This window comes from Elephas maximus, chromosome 2 (assembly GCF_024166365.1).
Source record: "Elephas maximus indicus isolate mEleMax1 chromosome 2, mEleMax1 primary haplotype, whole genome shotgun sequence".
In the NCBI taxonomy this organism is placed as follows: Eukaryota; Metazoa; Chordata; class Mammalia; order Proboscidea; family Elephantidae; genus Elephas; species Elephas maximus.
In genome coordinates, this window is record NC_064820.1 from 224,851,386 (window position 1) to 224,874,362 (window position 22,977).

At 49.3% G+C, this 22,977-nt stretch overlaps 1 protein-coding gene across 2 annotated transcripts in view; it reads right to left on the reverse strand.

The window, feature by feature from the left end:
- Positions 1-6,385: 6,385 nt before the first annotated feature.
- The window catches only part of LOC126070589 (interferon-induced GTP-binding protein Mx2-like), a 37,195-nt gene continuing 20,603 nt past the window's right edge, over positions 6,386-22,977 (reverse strand). For both annotated transcript variants that reach the window (XM_049874911.1, XM_049874912.1), the window contains exons 7-14: positions 19,522-19,720; positions 17,954-18,032; positions 14,872-14,994; positions 14,440-14,581; positions 12,739-12,897; positions 12,023-12,099; positions 9,764-10,030; positions 6,386-7,777 (exon numbers count right to left, since the gene is read on the reverse strand). In XM_049874911.1, the coding sequence (XP_049730868.1) occupies positions 7,547-7,777; positions 9,764-10,030; positions 12,023-12,099; positions 12,739-12,897; positions 14,440-14,581; positions 14,872-14,994; positions 17,954-18,032; positions 19,522-19,720 (1,277 nt within the window). In that variant the 3' untranslated portion in view covers positions 6,386-7,546. The remainder of the gene's footprint in view (positions 7,778-9,763; positions 10,031-12,022; positions 12,100-12,738; positions 12,898-14,439; positions 14,582-14,871; positions 14,995-17,953; positions 18,033-19,521; positions 19,721-22,977) is intronic.

Consider the following 22,977-nt stretch of genomic DNA (forward strand, 5'->3'; position numbering starts at 1 on the left):
CCGGGAAACACCTCACAAGGTGGATGATTCTGGTGGGTGTTATGCTGACTGAAATAAGTCAGTCACTGAAGAACAAATATTGTATGCGACTGCTATTATTAGAACTCAAGAAAAAAACCTTCTTTGATGGTTCCAAGGTGGGGAGGGAAGGGAAGGGGAAATCACTAAGTGGAGAGTAGACTTGTGTCAACTTTGGTGAAGGGAAAGACAACACACAATACACGGGAAATCAACACAACTTGAGCAAGGCAAAGGCATAGAACTTTCCTAGAAAACATCCAAATACCTTGAGGGTCCAAGTTGCTGGGGCTGGGGGCTGGGGACCATAGTCTCCAGGGACATCTAGGTGAATTTGTCTAACCTAGATCATAAACAAAAGTTTCCACATCCCACTTTGGTGAGTAGCATCTGGAGTCTTAAAAGCTTGCAAGCAGCCATCTAAGATACATCTGTTGGTCCCGTCCTATCCCATGGGAGCAAAGGAGAATGAAGAAATCCAAAACACAAGCAAAATATTAGCCCAAAGGACTAAAGGACCACATGAACCAGAGCCTTCACCAGCCCGAGCCCAGAAGTAGACGGTGCCTCAGAGCCCAACCCTTCTGAGAGACACCTGTTCTGACTTATCCTCCTACATCCAGCAAAATAAGCTGCCCTTTCTTCGGAAATTGTCCTTGACAAGATAACCACAGAACGGGCCATAGATGGCCTCAACCCGACTCTGGGTGGAGACGAACATCCTAATGAAGAAAAATTCATCCCTTCGTACATCCTGGGGGATCGAACCCTTGTCTAAAGAAAATGCATAGTCATCCCCAAGCTCTGAGCACCTGCGTGAACTCACACTTGAATATTCATGATGAATTTGCATTTTCCTGTCTGCTCTCTGTAAAAGCCCACCTCCCCAAGCTGCCCCGGAGCAGCCTTGGAGGCAGCAGCCCTGATTGCTCCTTTCCTTGTACAATGAGATAAAGGCGTCTTTCTGATCTCCCACCTCAGCCTCTTGTTTATTGGCTGTAACAAGTCACGGGGAGCAAAACCTGGGGTTTTCACCCAGCAACATTGCCAGGCTACCACCACCAACTACTCTGACAGGGATCACAACAGAGAGTCCCAGACAGAGGGAGAGAAAAATGTGGAACAGAATTGAAATTCATGAAAAAAGGCCACACTTACTGGTCTGACAGAGACTGGAGGAATCCCTAAGACTATGGCCCTCCACCCCAACACTTAGAACTCAGAAGTGAAACCACTCCTGAAGCCCATGTTTCAGACAACGATTAGATGGGCCTATAAAACAAACAATAACACACAGGAGGAAAATGCCTCTTAGTTCAGTTAAACATATGAGACCAAATGGGCAACTCCTGCCTGAAAGCAAGACAAGAAGGCAGGAAAGGACAGGAACTAGAGGAATGGACACAGGGAACCCAGAGAGGAAGGGGGAGCGTGCCGTCACATCATGGGGATGGCAACCAATATGTGTAGACATTTTTGAATGAGAAATTAACTTGAGCTGTAAACTTTCACCTAAAGCACAAGAAAAAAAAAAAAAAGAAGTGAGTATATGATCATCTTCATTTTACACCCGAGGCCTTAGGTCACTGCCCAGTGGTAGAGCTACTATTATTTCAAGACGGGTTTTATCCCCCGAGCCTGACCTTTTTGAAGGAGAGAAAATACATTTTCTCCAGTGTTTTAATATTAAAGTAGAGAGAATATATTTCCTTGTTTATTTTAGTATAGCTGTATAAGCTGTGATTAATCTCTAGTCTTTGGAAAATGGCGCAGGTTCTATTCAAGATATGGCTGAGCGGCCTGTCCCACTCTTAACATAACAAACATCCTAATACCTGACAACATGTTTTCTCCTGTTCACAATGGGTGATTGAGAACTTGACATAACTAATGCCATAAAGATGCTTTAAGTAATCTCTGAAAACATTTTTCATTGCACCAGCCGCGCTGGTCTCTTCCAAAGGGGTGTGGAGCTCTCTCAGCTCCTGTGGCCTTGGTCTCCTCTTCTTTGTTCTCTTGAGAAATGGCCTTCAGCTTATAAAATGGCAGCTAGAAAAGATGCCTGACATTTTTAATCTACAACTGTCTTTCTTGCTCCCTGTCTCTGCCAGAGTGGACTTGGCAGAGCAGTTCCACTAGCCGAGAGATTCTTATGTGAGTTTTTTTGTCCTGTTACAAATATACTAATTAGAGTCCAGATGTCTCGCATATCTTTAGTTTAATAAAGAGTTTCTTATAGTTGTTTTGTGATGTATAAGACCATCTGTGGCCTACATGCTTTAAAACATTAGGTAACCCTAAACTTACCCCTATATAAACCCTCACGTCAGCCCTTTAGGGTAGACAGAATTTGGGAGAAATTTAACCCCCTCTGTCTCTTGAGTACCGGCATCCAATAAAGCCATCTTGCTGACTAACTCCTCCTGTCTCACTATAGGCTTTGCAGCAGGCCACTCGAATCTAACATTTTCTCCCACTGCAGAAATCAGCAAAACTCAGTTCCTTTCTTAAGGAAGCCCACAGCCCTCCCCCTGAACTGCTGAGGATGCGTTCTCTACTAAAGAGAATATTTAGTAGTATATTTTCTGCTGGGTAAGTTTCAAACTCTGTAGCTCTTTGAGAATTTCCCTCTCCTTCCCCAGGCAACTTCTGTTCCAATCCCAGCACCCTACTCGCCCACCTAGAGCAAGGCATCCTGTCACTCCCCCACATGTCACCCTCCCTGGCCTTTGTGCGTGCCCCTCTCTCTGCTTGGACTGTCCTTCTCCCGTGGGCTTCCTGAGAAATTCCCCTCCCTGCTAGGGCTCAACTGGGATGTTCCTGGTCAGTGTAGCTCCCCTGGGCTCTCCTCCCACGCCTGGGCCACAGCTGTTCTTCCAGGCACCCTCCATCCTGAGCTCAGGATGCCGCTGTGGCATCTGAGTCTGATGGCTGTTACGGAGAGTGGGGAAGCGTCCACCTCCTTGACCAGCTGTCACCTCCACGAAGGTCTTAGCAAGCTTGTATTCTTCCACTGCCTACTCGGTGCCCGTCACACATACAGTGGGCCTGCCTGCCTGGGGCTCCCATGGTGGCAGAGCCTGGTCCTGCCCTCTTGGTGTTCTTCCTCCCTCCATTACAGTATCTGGCCAAAACACAGCATTCAGAGGAGAAGCAGATTAGGGGCCCAACAATCTCACTGGCTCTCAGCCCTGTTGTCTGCCTGGTCATCATTTGGAGTCTCCAGCCTGTAGGGGTCCTCCCCCAGCCCTTCACACCCCGGTGGCCTGGGCTGGCCTGGGCTGGCTTTTCCCTGATAGCTGATCCAGTGTTCATGGAGTGCCATCCCAGCAACTGTGGGGTGGGCTCCCCACTGCAAGCCCAGCCTCTTCTGAATGGGTGTGTCCTCTTCAACACCTATAGGAATATGACTCTGCAAGGCGGGGGGCTGCCTTCAGGGAGAGAGGGGTGAGAGGAAGTTATCCCAAACTGCCCAGCCTAGTGTACCAATGCTGGCCTGCGCCTGGTGCACCTCTCTCTGCTCCCTTCCTTTTCCGGCATTTAGCACCCTCCTCACTTCATGTATTGCCAGCTGGGGCCGCTCTCCTCCCCTGGCGCCTGCAGCCAGGATTTCTTCTAGGAATGTAGTCAGCCCTGTGCATTGTCGCCATTGGCCCATCCACCCACCAGCTGCACCTGGTCCTCCAGGTCCGTGGAGGTGCTTCCCTGACAATCCATGCCCCATACACTAGGGGTGTCACTAGGGTTGGTGTCTGTCACCCAGTGTGGTAACTCATGGTGTCACCCCTCATGAGCGGGGCTGTGCTGGGTGATGGGGGGTGGGTTGTGGTGAGGAGCTACTGTGCTGGGTGATGGGTGACACCAACCCTAGTGGCGCCACTGCCTCGCCAGACCCTCCCCCTGTGGAACCTGGCTGCCTGCCTCAGCCGCCGCTGCCGGGGACCCTGGGGTCATTTCGGTGTCACCCCCTGTGACAGTGTCAAGCGTGCCGTAACCCTGCACCCTCTTGTACTCGGGATCTGGCAGAGTTTAATAAATGTTTCTCGAATGAACAAATGAATAAATAGATGAGTGGGTGCGTGGACAGTGAGCCCAGGAGGCTGAGTCTGGCACTGCAGGCCTGGTTCTCCCGTGACCTCTGGAGGGCTACCCTGAGCCCTTGGTTTTCTCCACAGCCCCCTCCCCGCCTCTCGCCCGCCTTCCCTGCAGGTCCATTCAGCAGTCAGTTTCGGTTTCGGTTTCTTTTCTCCTCCAGGGCTCAGAGAAAGGGAAGTCTAGGTGCGCAGACTGGATTCCGGAGCCCGAGGGCGGGGAGGAGGCAGCGGTGCGGTGAGGGGCGGGCACTGCCGAAAAGGGACGAGAGCGGGCGGTGCAGGGACAGAGGGGCGGTGGGTGCCGGGGGAGGGGACACTGACTGGGGGAGGGGCGCTGCTCGGAGGAGGGGCCGAGAGGGGGCGGTGCGAGAGGAGGGACCGGTGTCCGGAGAGGTGGGCAGTGCCAGGAGACGGGTGGTGGGGGAGGAGGGGACGGTGTCCGAAGGGGTGGACTGTGTCCGGAGAGGGGGACATTGCCAGGAGAGGGGACGGTGCCGGGGGAGGGTTAGGTGCTTGGAGGGGGGCGGTGTCCGGCGGGGTGGGCGGTGTCCGGCGGGGGGGGCGGTGCCCGGCGGGGCGGGCGGGGTCCGGCGGGGTGGGCGGTACTCTGAGCAGGGGGCGGGGTCCTGCGGGGTGGGCGGAGTCCTGCGGGGTGGGCGGGGTCCTGCGGGGTGGGCGAGGTCCGGTGGGGTGGGCGGTGCACTGAGCAGGGGGCGGTGTCCGGCGGGATTCGGCGGTGTCCGGCGAGATGGGCGGTGTCCGGCGTGGGGGGCGGTGCCCTGAGCAGGTGGCGGTGCCCGGCGGGGTGGGCGGTGCCCGATGGGGGCGGTGCCCTGAGCAGGGGGCGGTGCCCGGGGTGAGCGGTGCCCGGGGTGGGCGGGGTCCCGAGCCTCGGCAAACCGGGAGGAGGAGGGTCAGGCGGTGTTTAGAAGACCCCCAGGATCCCGCCCTACTGGCGCTGCGCTCTGCTGTCGCGCTGTGTTTCGGATATCGGTCCGTCCGGATACGATCCTGCCGGTGACCAGCGGGCTCCCGGGAGGTGGCGGGGCCAGCAGCACCTCCTAGGAACGCGCTCAGGCTGTCGCTGTGCGGCCAGAGCTGCAGGCCGTGCGCCCCGCTCGGGCGCCTTGTATCTGTCGCGGACCCCAAGCTGGCCAGGTGCGAGTCCACGCTCTTGTTGCTTTTGCCTGGTGTTGTGCGTGTGACTTATGGACCTGTGCTTCTCAAAGGGTGGTCCCGGACCAGGAACATTGGCATCCCCTGGGAGTTTGTCAGAAATTCAGATCTGGGGCCACCCCAGACCACGGAATCGGAATCTGCATTTGAAGAGGATACCCCAGGAGACTGGTTTTCAATTAAAGTGCAAAGAGGCTGGCGCGTGGCGTGCGTGCCAGTTCCTCTTCTCAGTGGCAGGCCCTGCTCTGCCTGCTTCTCGCCCCAGGGCCCCGCAGAGAGCCCTGCCCCAGGACTCAGATGCTGAAAGCCAAAAGCGGAGGAGCGCGGGGAGCCGAGCCAGGCTGGCCGGAGGCTCCGCCGCGGGTCCTGGCTTTGTGCACCCGGGGTCTAGTACATGGTCACCGGGGAAGGTGGTGGCCTTTGCAAATCACTTTTCCTGACAGCGCCAGCCGTCCCCTGCCATTTGCCTGGTGATGTACTGGGAAATCAATACTTTGTGAAAGTTAATTTTTTCAAATGGTGCAGACGGCACACCTGTCAACTGCCTTTCCAGGACCTCTCCCCTGGGGTTTATGGGAATTGACCCAGCTGGCTCTTCGCTTTCCAGCTACTCTTCAAAATTCTCCCAGTCCTCACTTCCAAATTCTATTCTAGGTTGCCTCATTCCTCCTCTGGCCTGTAAGGAGAAGCCCAAAGACCCCAGCATAATAGCACTAGATTAAAAATGTCATCTCTTGGTTATGGAGTTGTTACCTGTGGTGGAGTCAGGCTCTCACTCATGGCGACCCCATGTACAACTGAACAAAACACTTCCTGGTCCTGCACCATCCCCACCATGATCCTTTTTTAAGATGGGACTGTTGTGACCCATCGGTTTTCACTGGCTGATTTTCTGAAGTAGATTGCCAGGCCTTTCTTCCTAGTCTTAGTCTGGAAGCTCTCCTGAAATTTGTTGAGCTTCATAGCCACAGACAAGCCTCCATGTACAGACGGGTGCATTGATTTGGAATGGAACTCAAGTCTCCCACATGGGAGGCAAGAATTCTACCACTGAACCACCAGTGACCTCAATACAGATATTAATCGCTTTAAGAATATGTATTGTATTGCCTTTTTATTAAGTAATTCATACTCATTGCTTGGAAAATACAGAAAAGCATGAAGAAAATAAAATCACCTACAACCCTCCAGTCTAGAGATGATCACTGGTGAGAAGCTCTCTCTCTCTTTATTATTATTGTTTATTGTGGCGAAAATATACATAAGAAAACACACTCCAATCCAGTAGTTTCTACACGGACAGTTCATGACACTGATTACATTCTTCAAGTTGTGCAACCATTCTTGCTATCTTTTTCCAAACCATTCCACCACCATTAACACAAACTCCATGCCCCCTAAGCAAAGCCTCCCCCTTTCTCCCTCCCTCCCACTCCTGATAAACCAGCTCAAACTCATTGCCATAGAGGTGATTCGGACTCACAGCAACCCGAAAGGACAGAGTAGAACTGCCCCAAGGATATTTCTAAGGAGTGGCTGGTAGATTCAAACCACTGACCTTTTTTGAACAACCAAAGTCAGGGTCGAAGCGACAGCCTTGGGTCACCTCCCTCACTCAGCAACACTCACTCTTTCTAGGTATAGCATTGATTAAGAAGTTACACGTGCTAGGTGAAAGGTTGGTGGTTTGGATCCACCCAGAGGCACCTCAGAAAAAAGGCCTGGCAATCTGCTTCCAAAAGGTCACAGCCATGAAAACTCTGTGGAGCACAGTTTTACTCTGACACACATGAGATTGCCATGAGTCGGCGTCGACTCCAAGGGAATCCTTTTTTTTTTTTTTTTTTTAATGTGCCAGGTGCCTCTTAGAGTCTGGAAATACAAAAGAGGAATATATTATCCTTGCCCTCTGCAGGGTCTCATTATCCGATGGGGGAAAATGACAAAGAATTACTGTTGTACTCGAGAATGCCATAATTGAGTGCTATGGGGGCCCAAGGTCAGGACCACCCACCTCTTCATGGTGGTCAGGGAAGACTTCCTGGAGGAGGTGACAGCTGAGTACATGGGTATCCTGCCAGGGTGAACTCAGAGAAGCGTTCTGATGTGTGTAGAGCACAGAGAAGATGGATGCAGCCGGCACCAGAAGAGTCTGGCCCTCAGCGTAAAGCAGCTTCTGGCACCAGCTCTGCTTGCAAGGGACGCGCACAGAAGGATAGCACCCAAGAGCACCATCGCCCTCCAGCGGGCTGTCTCCTCTAAGTGGAGAACTGACGGAGCGTGCACCGCGCCTGCGTCAGCCGGTAGATCCGCTCCTTAAGGAACCTCCTCTTGGCGGCCGTCTCCGTTTGCTCCTGCAGCAGCCAGGAGTAGCCCTCTTTTTCCTGTAATACGTGCATCATGGACCTCTGCAGGCAGTCGCCATACTCTTGGAGCAGGAAGAACTGAATTATGAGCGGGATCTGGTTGGCAAGACGCCTGCTGGTTTCCTGGAGGAAGGGGGTTAAGTAGGGTTAGTGGGAGGGGTCTTGGCCCAGAGCCTGGGGTTGCTGAGAGAAGACCTGGCCTTGGGTGTATGTGTGGGCGCCTTGCTAAGACCGGAACTTGACGTCTGTGGACGCCCTGGCAAGTCCCACTCTATTGTGCAGTGTTGTTATGGGTTGAATTGTGTCTCCTCAAAAGATACGTTGAAGTCCTAACCTGCTGGTATCTGTGAATGTAACCTTGTTTGGAAATAGGGTCTTTGAAGATGTTATCAGTTAACATAGGTACCTGGGTGGTGCAAATGCTCTCGACTATGAACCTAAAGTTTGGCATTTTGAACTCACCAGCAGCACTGCGGAAGAAAGGCCTGGCTCTCTGCTTCTGTAAAGATTACAGCTAAGAAAGCTCTGTGGAGCTCAGTTCTACTCTGTGATACACGGGGTCCCCATGAGTCAGTTTTTATCAGTTACCCTGAGTTCATACTGGAGTAGGGGGGCTCTAATCAAATCTGAGGAGTGTCCTATAAAAGATGAGAAAGGACACAGAAAGAGGAAGGGCAACTGTGTGAAGACACATCTACAGCCAAGGAAGTCCTGGAGCTCCCAGAAGCTGTGAGAAAAGAAAGGATCTTCTCCTAGAGCCTTTGGAGGGCGCAGGGCCTGGCCGACATGTTGATTTGGACTTCTGGTGTCCGGAGCTGCGAGAGGGTACATTTCTGTTCTTATAAACCACCTCACTAACAAACAAACAAACAAACCTTGTTGCTGTCAAGTCTATTACAACTGACAGCGACCCCATATGTTACAGAGTGGAACTGCTGAAGCAGTTTTCATAAGGGTTTTTGTGCAGTAGCCTGGGTGGGTTTGAACTGCCAGCCTTTAGGTGAGTAGCCGAATGCAAAGCGTTTGCATCACCCAGGGGCCTTTATAATCCACCGTGTTGGTGGTATTTAGTTACAGCAGCCCTAGGAGACCAGTACAAGTACCAGACACATGGCGCTTCTGTCTGGGCTGCCACTCTTACTATCCCGGCACCCTCTCTGGCACCAAGAACCCACTGATAGGTTAGCAGACCCCACCCTGCCAACTGCCCTTCACACTTTGGACATCCCAGGGGGCCCCCTGCCACTCTCCCCCTCCCCCAAGTTCTGGGGGCCCCATGATTCCTGTCTGCATTCTGGGAGGCAAATGGGGCCTAGCACCAATGTCTGCCTCATTCCCTTTCTGCAAACTGATGTCTGCTTTCCCTGGCAGCCTGACGCCCATGCCTGGGTAACTCTGCTTCTTGGGAAAGGGCTTTAGGAGTTGAGCATCTTCAAAGCTTAAAGGGTATTTTCCTTTCTCTGTGCTCTAATCCTTTAGCCAGCCGCTAGATCAGAAACCACAAAAATCACAAAATGTACAGAAAGAAATTTTAGCCTCTGTTTTGTGAAACTGGTGAGTTTGAGGTACTTTACAAGGTGAAGGCCTTCTGAACCTCAAGAAAGTGAAATTATAGCCAGTATAGCTATTGTGTGTTAGATTTTGCTGTATTCTGATTTTATTAATTTTGTATTTCCTACATAAACCAATCAATTGCCCTCGAGTCGATTCTGACTCACAGTGACCCTAGAGGACAGGGTAGAACTGCCCCATAGAGTTTCCAAGGAGCGCCTGGTGGATTTGAACTGCCAGCCTTTTGGTTACCGGGGTTTCCACATTTTCTACATAGCATATAAAATATGAAGAAATTTGGAACTGGAATTAATTTTGAGTTCATGCTCTGCCACGGTAAAAATAAATAAATAAAATCCACAACTGATTTTGGGGAAGTTAGTTAAAAGCTCTCTTGGCTTGAGATTATAATTTCCCCTTCTTTAGAGTTAATAGAGTAGGTGTTATCACAGTACGAAAGGGCTTGATAAAGACCGGTGGTCCTTTCTTTCTTCCCTCAGTTAAGCAACTCTCAACAGGAAGACCCAACCTGCCAAATACCGGCCTGCACTGACTCACCGTGAAATACGCATTCAGGTGTACACCACTTTCAGTAATAGAGGAAGTTGAAGGATCCGTTACGCTGGCACCAAAAACATTCAACTGATTCCTCTGAAAAAGCTGCGGATTATTTTCCAGCGGGTTAGACGTCTGTTTTCGGACTTCCTTCAGAATCGCACAGTAAAGCTCATCTTGACAAAAAACCAGCTGCTCCATTCTGAACTGAAGCTGGACCAGATCTTCTGCTGCCTCTACTTGTCTCATTTTTATGTTTTCGATCATCTCCTGATGAGATAAGAAAGGCAAACACATACTTTCCTTCCCCTTCTTAGGCTGAAACAATTTAGAAGTACATCAAATTAAAAATAAGCTAAGGTCAGAAAAGGCCCGAGGCTTTAACTAGTGATTTTAAGACAGTCCCCGCCCCAGCCTTCACTGCCTTCCTCAGCCCTATTTTGCTCACACCCCTTGCTCCCTGTCCAGCCCGCCTCCCTCCCACCCTTTCCTTCTCTCTGCCCTGGCCTCCCCGCCCCCACTGCACGGCCTTCCTCCTCCTTCAGTCATGGTTTAGTCAACGTTTTTACAAACGTGTCCTTCTGTCCTTATTAGCTGCCGTAGAGTCAGCCCCCAACTCCTCGTGACCCCACGACAACCGAATGAACGCTGCCTAGTCCTGCACCAGCCCCATGATCGGTTGAGGGTTGAACCATTGTGATCCACAGGGATTTCTCTGGCTAATTTTGGGAAGTAGGTCACCAGGCTTTTCTTCCTAGTCCTTCTTAATCTGGAAGCTCTGCTGAAACCTGCTCAGCATCCCAACAACACGCAAGCCTCTATGGATACACAGTGGTGACTACGCCCGGGGTGAATTGGCTGAGAGTCAGTCCTAGGTCTCCCACGGGGAAGGTGCACTTGAGTCTCTCTAAACCAAGCTGCTTGAATCCACGCTCCAGAATGACTCTGAATCTAATGACACGGTGGGGTAATAGTTTGGTACGTTTACTTCCCAGAAATTCTGCTTCTCCTGGGAAAGAAAGGATGGCAAGGGAGAGAAGAGTCACGTCTTTGCTTTTGACTTTCAGACAGACTTCTGTAAATTGAAGGTAGGTTTGTAAAGTGAACGTTTGGGAGACAGAGGGCCTGTGAGTTTCACAAGTGTTGCTTTGTCTTCTTTTTTTGGAGTGTATGTAGCAATAACGGACAATAGATCCTGTTATGGATTGAATCGCGTCCCCCAAGAGATACGTTGAAGTCCTAGCCTGTGGTACCTGTGAACAAGGCCTTGTTTGGAAATAGGGTCTCTGAGGGCGTTCTCAGTTAATACAAGGACATACTGGAGTAGGGTGGGTCCTATTCCAATATGACCAATGTCCTTATAAAAGAAGAAACAGAGGCAGTTAAAGGAAGGGTGGCCATATGAGATGCGTCTAGAGGCCAAGGGACACCTGGGGCTACCAGAAGCTGAGAGAAACTGGATGGTTCTTCCCCTAGAGCCTCTGGAGAAAACATGGTCCTGCTGACACCTTGATTTGGGATTCTGGCCTCCAGAGGTGGGAGACCATAAATGTGTGTTGTTACAATTCTCTCAATTGACGATATTCTGTCACAGCAGCCCTGGGAAGCTCATACAGACCCCTCGTGGACTGTAGAATGAGATTTTAACCCACCAGCCTCTGCCTGGGTGGAAGAGAAGTGGTGAGTGGAAAGCTACAGAGCTGTGGTAAGATTTTTAAGCCAAACTTTCAAAAAATTTTGGACTAGGGCTAGTAGATAATGCTGCGCTTCATGTGTGAAAAAGAGTCATGGCGACCCCCTGGTGCGTCAGAGTAGAACTCTGCCCCCCAGGGTTTTCAATGGCTGCTTTTTTCAGAAGAGGATCACCAGGTCTTTCTTCCAAGGCACCTCTGGGAGGACGTCAATCTTTCAGTTAGCAGCTGAGCGTGTTAACCATTTGCACCACCCAGGGATCCCAACCAGTCATTAGGTACCGTCACATTTTAGGCCATCACTGCAGAGCCTCCATCCTGTGCTGCTGCATAAAGGCGTGTGGAAAAGATGACTAGGACATGCACCCACTTTCATTTCTCGCAGGAAGGGAAGACTAACTCCTGAGGCAGATAGGTGAGGCTCCTGGAGTTGCCAGCCCAGCAAATCTACAAGTAGAGCCCTGGCCTCATATTGCCAAACTCCAGTAAATATCTCACTTCTTTCAAAGGTCGGTGCTGGTTAAAACAGTCGGTAGTACCTGTGACTATCAAGCAACCTGTGAACGCTTACCTGGGCCGTTTGATTCAGGTTGGGAAATTCTCTGAAATTGGTTTTGGCCTGAGCAATGAAAGCCTGCTGGACAATTTCTGGCCAAAGAAAGAACAAAACCAAGCAGGAGTCAAAGGGGTTAAAGACACAGGGAGGATGAATCGTGCCACCTCAACCCCATCCCAGGGCAGAGTTCCCCAGATCCAGACCAAGAGAGAAGTGGGGGGAAACAGTACATAATCCTAGGGAGAAAGACTGCCACAATCACTACCCACCCTGAGCTTGTGCTATTGCTGCCTGCCCTTCCCAGGGTCTGCCTCTGCCCTTTCCTCACACGGCTGCTTTGAGGGTTATGTATGATACAGATGAAGCTCAAGTGCCCGCTAGTATCCCCACCCCAAGACCGGAGAACCCATCGCTGCATTCTGTTCCTGTAGGATGTATTTAAAGGACACTAAAAAAAAAAAAAAAAATGGAAGCTTCTACAATACTCCAGCACAGAGCTACCCAGCCTTCTATGTGCATTCGTGTCACCCGAAGCCCTTCTTACAATGAGGTTCTGATTCAGTAGGTCAGAGTCAGTATTTCTGACCGCCACCCAGGTGAGGCTGATGTTGCAGGTCCACGGACCATATGGAGTCGCCATCTAGCTGTGCTTGATAACTGAATTCCCAGCTGTTCCCCCAAGGCACTGAGGTTTATGGAAGGTAGGGGATGGTCACTTGAAGGGTCCTTACCAGTAACTTTCTGGAGCATGTTCAGGGCTGGGTCTACCAGCTGTTGGATATACTGTCGCACAATGGCCACAAACGTCTGGTAGTTGATAAATCCAGGAAGCTCTTTGCCCCGGTACTGATTCTCATATTTTGAGACTTCTTCATGAACTATATTTTTCACTAGAACATAAAACAAGCCACCTGGTGAAGTTTAATAATTCCACAGATATTGAAAAGATTAGTTTGTTTGTTGTTTTGCCGTTGAGTAGACCCTGACTCATGGTGACCCCATGTGTGTTACAGTAGAACTGTACTCCATTGGGCTTTTCATGGCTAGTTTTTTGAAAGCAGATGGCCAGCCCTTTCTTCTGAGGTGCCTCTGGGTGGACTTGGAGTTCCAATCTTTCAGTTAGCAGCTGAGCTCACTAACCATTGCATCACCCAGGGACTGGACTCTATCGAAAAGATAGGAACTTATTTTTTTTAAAGCCTTACTTGTCCATTGTACCTAAGACAATATTTCCAAATACAGTTTCCTTTTTAGTGGAAAAAAAAAAAATTGTACTCTGATAATGCCATATAAGAAAAAATGATTTTTAAGAAGCAAAGTTCTTCTTCTATGGAAATTTATTTCAATCGAGAATTATCACCCCAAGGAAGAAGTTTAGTATTTATAATTGATAGGAGAAAAATTCTAATTAGGTAAAAATAGGAATTCAAAGAGTTTTGCAGCACTGGCAGGCTTCCCGAGAAGACATCCACAGAGTACACGTGAAGGACTCCCCCCCCCGCCCCAAACCTAGTTTTCATGGAAGTAGGTAAAGCTGCTTTTATCAAGTGCACAACAAACAAACATAGAATAGCTCCGGCACACGTGCACACGCACACAGGCACACGCACGTACGCACGCATCCTACTGACATCCGACCTGGAGCAGAGTGGAAGCTAGAGCGGCGCCGGGGAAGCAGGAGGTGCTCCTGAAACCACCCGCTCACCTCTGTGGTCCTGGCTGGGGACAAAGAGAAAGGGACGAACGTGTTCAGGAGAATTGTCTGGCTGCCCTGGGTACGTCTCGGTGGCTGACCAACGGCACCACCACTTCCTCTACACTTTTGCTTTGTTTTGATCAAACCCGATCATCACCACAGCCTGGACCTTCCAGAAGGGGTGGTGGTGATTGACTTCATGTGGATCTCCCTCCGAGGCAGCTGGGCGGCTCTCTGCCTCAGTCTCACCAAATGACAAACATCCCAGGTCCCCTTTTCTACCAGGGAAAACTCAGAAGCAGTTTTCCAGCCACTACTAATTCAGCAGTGGTGCCATGTGGCCAAAGCAAGCTCAACAGGGACCGCCGTGGGCATCATGTGGGCACTGAACACGTGCGGCCAGAGAAGCTTAGTGTGGGTGGGCTTCCAAGACAGACGCCTCTCCAAGGCACCCACGGTCCTGGGCCTGGAGCCCCGGGGATGCTCTGCACATCTCTCAGGTGGGAACTGAGTGCCCCTGAGGAGGTCGGGGGCAGTGGCGTTGCCCTGGGCAGGGTTGGTGAGGGCAGGGCTCCACGGTGAGGGGTCTCCATGGCTGGCAAGCCGTTGAGTCCTCAGGGGAGCAGGCCATGGAGGGGTGGGCTTAGCTCCTTGTGCACATTTCATATGTGCCAGAGGTAGCTTCCCGTGTTGGTAAGTGGGACGCCACTTTGAGGGAGCCCTGCCCAGGACTGACCTTTTTGGGTATTGGCTGCCAGTACATGATTCCAGGTTTTAAACTCCATTCTGATTTTGTTATATAATCGTGTCTCATTCTCCTTGACAGCTTCTTCTCCTTCTACTAGTTTTTCGACATCTCGATTGAACACCTTGACTTTCTGCAAACGAGATAAAGGCATCCATCTCTTCTGTGTTCACAGGTCCTCAGGCAGCTGTGTGTGGTGATGGTGGCCGGGGCTGCAAAGGGCCCACACCCACCTCTTCTTTCAGATGGGGCACCTGAAGGGCGGCTAGGGCCCAAGGTGGCTCCTGGCACCTCCATGGGGTGGGGACTGTGCGGGGCCACCTCAGGACATACTAGGCCACCAGGCACGAATGCGGCCACCCAAAGGCCTTTGGTGATGGAGAAGCCAGGTCGTGTGTCTGAGTGTCACGCGGGAATTCTTACCTCAATCAGAAAGAACATTTTATCCGTTTCCTTGTCTGGGACCTCAGTGCCATAATGACGCAGCTCCTCTGTCGCCCTCTGGTGGCTCTCCTGGATTTGCTGTCCTAATAATGGGAGTGATTTCTGAAGGAAACAATAGCAATGAATTAGACTCTGCAGCCTGATGAAATGAATGGACAGATTTCCTAGGTATGTAGGTAGACACTCGTTTTAAAGCATTTAAGGGGATCCAGAATCTCTATTACTGTATGAAAGTTGCTAAGGCCGTACATGTAACGGGGACGTTTGGGGATTTTGCAGTAAACAGATTAACCAGTTGCCCTCAAGCTGACCCAGCCCCCTGGTGACCCCACGTGTGTCAGAGCAGCACTGTGCTCCGCAGCGCTTCAATGGGTGAGTGTTCAGAGGTAGATCACGAGGCCTTTCTTCCCATGCACCCCTGGGGGGACTCAAACCTCCAACCTTACTTTTAGCAGCCAAGTGCAGGAATTACTTGTTACCTACAGTTAGTCCCTGACTTACAATGGGCTTCTGTTCCAAAGACTCCACTATAAGTCGGTTTTGACATAAGTTGAATACGTTGGGTTTTTGTTTTTGTTTTTCATTTCAAATCACGGCAGTGTTTCAAACAGGAAGTCATGAAAGTGAATATCTGTGAGTGAACATCTGAGAATGATGACATCAGCAAATTACATGCCACCACATTGTACGTAGTACAGACTACTAATGATAGGATGTGTGAAAAAAAGTAGATGGTAGCAAGTGTGGTTTGTCGTGACTCGAACATGTCGCAAGTCAGGAACTACCTGTATTGTATATAATAAGGCAAATTTCTTATGCAATTGGAGTCGTGTGGAATCGGGTGGTGACTAGTTTGGTTTTGGGCTTTTTATTTGATTTTGCTTGGTGCTTTGCCGTTTGAGAACAAGTCCATTGGAACACGATGTAAGATCTCTTTAGCGAAGCGTCTCTTGGAAGTGACTGGGTTTTATAAGCTGATAAAGGGTGCTTCAGTGGAAGGTGCGTCTTGGGTGTTGGTGTCAGCCCGGGTATAGTCCTACCCTACCAATGATGCTGTTGATAAATAAGGAGACGGAAGGAAAGGTGCATAGGGGCACACTGGAAGGTCTTCTGAGGGCCAAGCCTTACTCCAAACACTCCACATCTCCTTTGATCCCCACACTACACTGTAGAGCAGGTGGTCGGATGGCCTCCTTTTTACAAGAGAGGAAACTAAGGCTCTGAGAGGGCAATTTACTTGCCATCCTCACTTACCTAGCAAGTGGCAGGGTTCAGGTTTTCACTCTGCCCACCACCCCAGAGCCTGTGCAGGTGAACACTGTGGCAGAACAAGCAAAGTCACCTAGGAGATCAGCGGCTCCATTTCCTGCTCAGGGATGAGGTCACTGCCCATGCTGGGCAGGATGAGCTCACTAGAACTTGGGGAGCGAAGACCAAGTGGTTTGAGGATGGATTAGCACACCAAGGCTGTGTGAGATGAGGGTAATGTAGGGTCACCTCAAGAAAGTATTAAGATTTTACAGGCCCTGTTTGGAGGGGATAGTTTGTGTCTCTAGACAGAAATGCATTAAAATTTTTTTTGAAATTTCAAATATCATTATCATAATTAAATCTTGGTATATATATTTAAAAAGTTAATTTAAAATGACATTTTAAACTCAAATTTCAATGTAAAACATTGAAATGTTCAAAACAAGTTATGGAAAAATAAGCTATGAAAATGCAACTTTTATTTTTTCCCTAAAAGAAAACCCATTGTCGTTGAGTAAATTCTAACTCACAGTGACCCTATAGGACAGGGAAGAACTACCCCATAGGATGTCTTAGGCTGTAATCTTTATGGGAGCAGATCACCACATCTTTCTCCTGCAGAGCAGCTGGTGGGTTCAAATTGCCGACCTTTTGGTTAGCAGTTGACCTGTTAACCACAGCACCACCAGGGCTCCTTTTCTAAAAGAGAGGTATGTAAATCAGACAGGGATATGCTTTACAGAGGAGTTCCTGGGTGGTGCAAATGGGTAAGCACTTGAGTACTGACTGAAAGGTTGGTGGTTCAAAGCCACCCAGAGGCACCTTGTAAGAAAGGCTTGGCGATCTGTTTCCAAAAGGTCACAGCCTTGAAAACCCTATAGAACACAGTTCTACTCTGCCACATGGGGTCGTCATGAGTCAGAATCGACTCAATGACAATGGGTAGTAGGTAGGAATTTTCAGAGCCCTCTTCTGCAAAATGAGGGATTCAACTAGAATCAGCGCTACTCAGAGGGTGTTCTGGGATCGCTCACCTGCTGAATCAGAAAGTCTGGGAGTGGGAGCCAGGAATATGGGTCTTAACAGACTCTCCAGGTGACTCTTGTGCGCACTAAAGTTTGAGAGCCACTGGCCCCTTCCAAATCACTCACGCTGGGAGTGTGGTTCCTGGCTTAAAAGACACCATTGCTTTGGTCCTACGAACACATTAGCAGTCACTGAGAACCAGGACCTTGGGTCACCTGCCGGTGTAGAACTCTGCTCTCAGGGTTAAGACAAAATGTTCACACACTGTTCTACCTCTTTGCAGAGGTCCAGGCAAGCACTACAATACTGGATTTCTAACAAGCACTCTTAGTTCTCCCATATTGGAAAATATCATGAGAACTTTGGATGTGGTTGTCCATTTTTGAGGACCAGTAATAACTGAACACTTATTTCTTACAATTTAGGAGAATGTTTTTTGTACTGGGAAGTGTTAACAACGTATGAAAAAACGCAGATTTTCTATCTCCGTGGCCGTTCCTCTTCCCACGCCTAAGCTGCTGTTAGAGGTTGGTTTCCCCCCTAGTTTCTTCTCCCGGGTTGACTGACCCACCTTTGTTTCTACACTGCGACCTGGTTGCGGCCCCACTTCAGGAGCTCTCTTGTTGGCCTCTGGCCATGAGAAACGCGGTTTTTAGAATTTGCTTGTTTGTTGGCTTTCTTGGGTGGTGCAGTGGGTGTCTTAGCTGACACATAATTGAGGGAGTGACGTGGCAGCTGCAATTTTGACCACTACCCCCTGCCCCACCAACACCAAATGGCTCACTTTGATGTGCACGATGAGCTCCGTGGTCAGTTTCTCGGCCAGACAGGGCACCGTGGCCTTTCCTTCCTCCAGGAGGACTCTGAAACAGGACAGAGCACACATGAGCTCCAGAACCCTGTTCTGCCATTTTCCAGTACTGGGCTTTGTAAGTGGACGGGAGGGCTTAGCTTTGTTTTGTATTCTCATCAGGAGCTGATCAGTACCCGAGAAACCAAAACCAAAAACTCACTGCCATGGAGTCAATTCCGACTCACAGTGACCCTATAGGACAGAGTAGAACTGCTCCACAGGGTTTCCAAGGCTGTCATCTTTACGGAAGCTGACTCTCACTTCTTTCTCCTCCAAGCGACTGGTGACTTTGAACCGCCGACCTTTTAGTCAGCAGCTGAGTGCCTAACCACTACACCACAAGGGCTCCTGTGCATGAGAAAGCCAGCTGCTAATTACTGAGCTAGCCATCCCTAGCTAGCACAGGGCTGGGAAGGTTGCATTCGTTGTCTCCTTAATCATCAGAACCAGCCTCTGAGGTAGGTAGTCCTTTTACTGACAGGAAAACAGAAGAAACCTAAGGGAGACTCCTAGAGGTTAAGTACTTACACTTGTCTTTTACTGATTGTAACAAACCTTTCCATGAAGCTCACTAAGTGCCAGGTACCATCCTATGGACTTTACACATGTCAACTTATTCCGCCCTTTGTTATGGATTGAACTGTGTCCTCCAAAACGATATGTTGGAGTCCTAACCACTGTGCCTGTGAACATGGCCTTGTTTGGAAATAGGGTCTTTGAAGGTGTTATCAGGTAACATGAGGTTGCACTGGAGCAGGGTGGGTCCTAATGCCATCTGAGTGGTGTCCTTATGAGAGAGGAGAGACACAGAGAGGAAGGACAGCCACCTGAAGATGCACCTGCAAGCTAAGGGATGCCTAGAAGCTGAGAGAGGCAGGGCGGATCTTCCCCTAGAGCCTTCTGGGAGAGAACATGGTCCTGCCGACGCCCTGCATTCTGACAACTGCTCTCCAGGAGTGTCAGACGATAACGTGCTGTTGTTTAAAGCCTCCTACTTGGTGGTATTTTGTGGCAGCAGCCCTAGGAGACCCAGAAGGCAGGCTTTAATGTACACCATCTGGAATAGGAGACCCAGGTTTCAGGAAGTTGGGAGATCTCTTTCTAGTCTTGCTTGCACTCGCTAGTTGTTTGTCTTTATTGTCCTTATCTGTAAAATGAGAAGAATCCCACCTGCACTACAAAAAAAAAAAAAAATCCCTTAAAATTGTGTGGCACGCCAATGACAAAGCAAGAGAAGACATTTGGGGAGAGCAAAGGGCTCTCCAGGTGTGGAATGATGTGATACGATTTTAATCATCAGCGGCATTAAAGCCCAAGAAACACTAACGTGTTTAAATTTCTCTAAATTAGCCAATACATTGAATTAAAAATTAAAGACAAGGGTAGACCATGCTACACCTTATCATTTTTTACAGACGAATTGGTTGTACTCTTGGCCAATTCTAGCTGGGGGGACAGGTTCCCGGGAGTCCAACTCCAGGCCCCTCCTAGAGCCTCACCTGAAATTCGGATGTGTTTGGAAGAAGTTTATTTCCCTCTTAGTGGCCTCTGCCAAGCTCAGCTTGTCGGTGATCTCCTGCTGGCCCCGGCACCTCACAATCATGTAGCCCTTCTTGAGGTGGTACGTGAGGTTCCGCACCACGTTCAGGATACCTGTTTCTGCTCCCTTGTCCACTAGATCTGGTTTGGTCAGGATCCCTGTGAGATGGGTGGAGAAGGACAGTGCACAGTCAGTTCTCCCCTTTCTTCCAGACACACCTGGAACATGCTGGGCTTTGAACGCTTCTCCAGGACCACCCAGGCCTCCTGCAGCCTCGATTCCCAGTGCCTGGCAGCCCTTCATTTTATTCCACTGTCACTCCTCTTAGGTGGATTTTATCTATCACCTATTCACCCATTGTCATGGACTGAATTGTGTCCCCAAAATATGTGTCCACTGGGCTAGGCCGTGATTCCCAGTATTGTGTGATTGTCCACCATTTTGTCATCTGATGTGATTTTCCTATGTGTTATAAATCCTACCTTTGTGATGCTAATGAGGCAGGACTCAATCTACAAGATTAGGTTTGTCTTAAGTCAATCTTTTTTGAAATATAAAAGAGAGAAGCGAGCACGGAGACATGGGGACCTCATACCACCCAGGGTCTCTGTGCTGAGAAGCTCCTAGACCAGGGGAAGACTGATGATAAGGACCTTCCTCCAGAGCCAACACAGAGAGAAAGCCTTCCTCGGGAGCTGGCTCCCTGAATTTGGACTTCTAGCCTCTTAGACTGTGAGAGAATAAACTTCTCTTTGTTACAGGCCTCTACTTGTGGTACTTCTGTTACAGCAGCCCTAGATAACGAAGACACCCCTATTCTCTCAGTGTTCACCCACTGTATAATTCAGCAAATGTTTCTTGGGTGTCTCTGTGTGCCAGGACATAGGGTATCATCCTCAAAACAGACTGGGTCTACCCTCCACGTTCTTGAGAACAACTTGTTTCTCACTGTAAGGGGGTCTGTACCCCCTGTTACAGACTGACTTGTGTCCCCTGAAAATGTGTTGAATCCTAATCCCTGTACCTGTAAATATGACCTTTTTTGGAAATAGGGCTTTTCTTTTCTTACATTATAGAGGTCAAACCAGAGTAGGATGGGCCTTAAACCTCATCCCTTCTGAGTTATACAAAGAGCAGAATAGGCTCAGAGATATACAGAAGAGGACAAATACCACGTGAAAACCCGTCCAGAGGCAAAGGAACACCAAGGATTGCCGGCAACAACTAGATACTGAAGAGCCCTGCTGGTGCAGTGGTTCAAAGCTTGGCTGTTAACCAAAAGCTGGCAGTTCGAATCCACCAGATGCTCTTTGGAAACTCTATGGGGGAGTTCTACCCTGTCCTATAGGGTCACTATGAGTCAGAATTGACTTGAGGGCAAATGGTTTTTGTTTGTTTGTTTACTGGAAGCTGAAATAGACAAGGAAGGTCCTTCCTGTAGAGTCACGCACTGAGTTTGGACTTTTAGCCTCCTGAAGTGTGAGAAAATTAGCTTCTTCGCCCACTTGTGGTATTTCTGCCACGTCAGCACTAGGTAACTAAGATACCCCTTTCTAAAGTCTCTGGTCACAGACCCACTCTGTCCCCCTCTGTGGGCACCTCCTCTGATATTCTCTCATCCTTCTTCTCCTGCCCCAGGCCTTTTGACTTGCTCTGGATGAAAACCTTTGACTTCTGAGCCTGTATTTTTGTTTACGTTCTTTGAGTGTAAATTTGCTGTTGCATTTGTTTGTTTATGCTGGAACCTCAATGTAATCTTCTGCTGTCTTTCCTGATTTTTAATTTGTGGCTAAACCCAAATGTCTGATCTACCATCTCCTGAAAATTTCCTGGCACCTCAGTTAAGCAGTTGTCTCTCTTTCTCTGTTTTAATCTTCTTATTACCAAAAGTTGTCACTTAAAAGCATATCTTTTGAAGAACACCAAGGATACAAGGTAATTAGGAGCCCAAGAGACAGAAAGGGCCACGTAAACCAGAGACTACATCAGCCTGAGACCAGAAGAACTAGATGGTGCCCAGCTACAACCGATGACTGCCCTGACAGGGAACACAACAGAGAACCCCTGAGGGAGCAGGAGAGCAGTGGGATGCAGATCCCAAATTCTCATAAAAAGACAAGACTTAATGGTCTGACTGAGACTAGAAGGACCCCAGTGGTCATGGTCCCTAGACCTTGTGCTGGCCCAGGACAGGAACCATTACCAAAGCCAACTCTTCAGACAGGGATTGGACTGGTCAATGGGATGGAGAGGGATGCTGGTGAGGAGTGAGCTCCTTGGATCAGGTGGACACTTGAGGCTATGTTGGCATCTGCTGTCTGGAGGGAAGATGAGAGGGTAGAGGTGGTTAGAAGCTGGCGGAATGGACACGAAAAGAGAGGGTAGAGGGAGGGAGTGGGTTGTCTCATTAGGGGGAAAGCGATTGGGAGTATGTAGCAAGGTGTATATAAATTTTTGTATGAGAGACTGACTTGATTTGTAAGCTTTCACTTAAAGCACAATAAAAATTAAAAAAAAAAAGTATATCTTTATCCTTACTAAAAGGTTTGTCTGAGCATATCTCTTCAGGTCACTAACAGCCGAGACATACGTGAATCCACGTTCGAACCTCCCACAGGGAAAGGAGAGGACCTTCTACTGGGGGGGAAGAAAGGTGGCCGAGAAAGTCTTTCCCCTGGAACCAGTGGTTGATCATGAAAGCTGAGACCGTTGTAGTTTATTTGGAGAAAAGGTAGTGATATAATAAAAACAGGGGTTTGTAATTAGGACTCACCCTAGCTGGGGAGAGAGAGCCTTCTCATAGTCATGTTCATACCCAACCTCTCTAACTGAGAGTGTCTCAGTTTGTAATAGAGGATTCCAACTGGGAAACGCACGTGCCTTGGTGTGCAGCACCGGCCCATGAGCATCTCCTACTGTTCAGCTTAGTATTAAGTCACAGAGAAGGGCACTGTCGGCAGTTTTTAGATGCTTTAATTTTTCTTTCTTTTTTAATTAATTTGTTCAGGTAGTTAACAAATACTTATTAAGCACACCACTCTGGGTGTTGGAGAGGTGGCCATGAACAAGACTGCCAAGTCTCTGGTCTCATGAACAACCCTCCCTCCAGCGAGAAGAAGCCAGGTAAACTAACCTAGTGATACACAAGAAACAAAAGACAAATATCTGATGCTGATAAGTGCTATGCAGAGAATTAAAATGAGGTGACGTGCTAGCCAATGACGGTGGGCAGGGGTGGATGGAGTACCCGAAGGTTGGTGGACAGAGAGGGCCTGCCTGAGAAGGAGCACTAGGGCCGAGGTCTGAACGAGAGATTGGAGGCAGCCCTGGGAGGATGAGGAAGACCATTCTAGGCCCTTGGGAGGGAGTGAGCTGGCATGCTGAGCCCTGCTGTAGAGTAGTGGGCCGGAGAGAC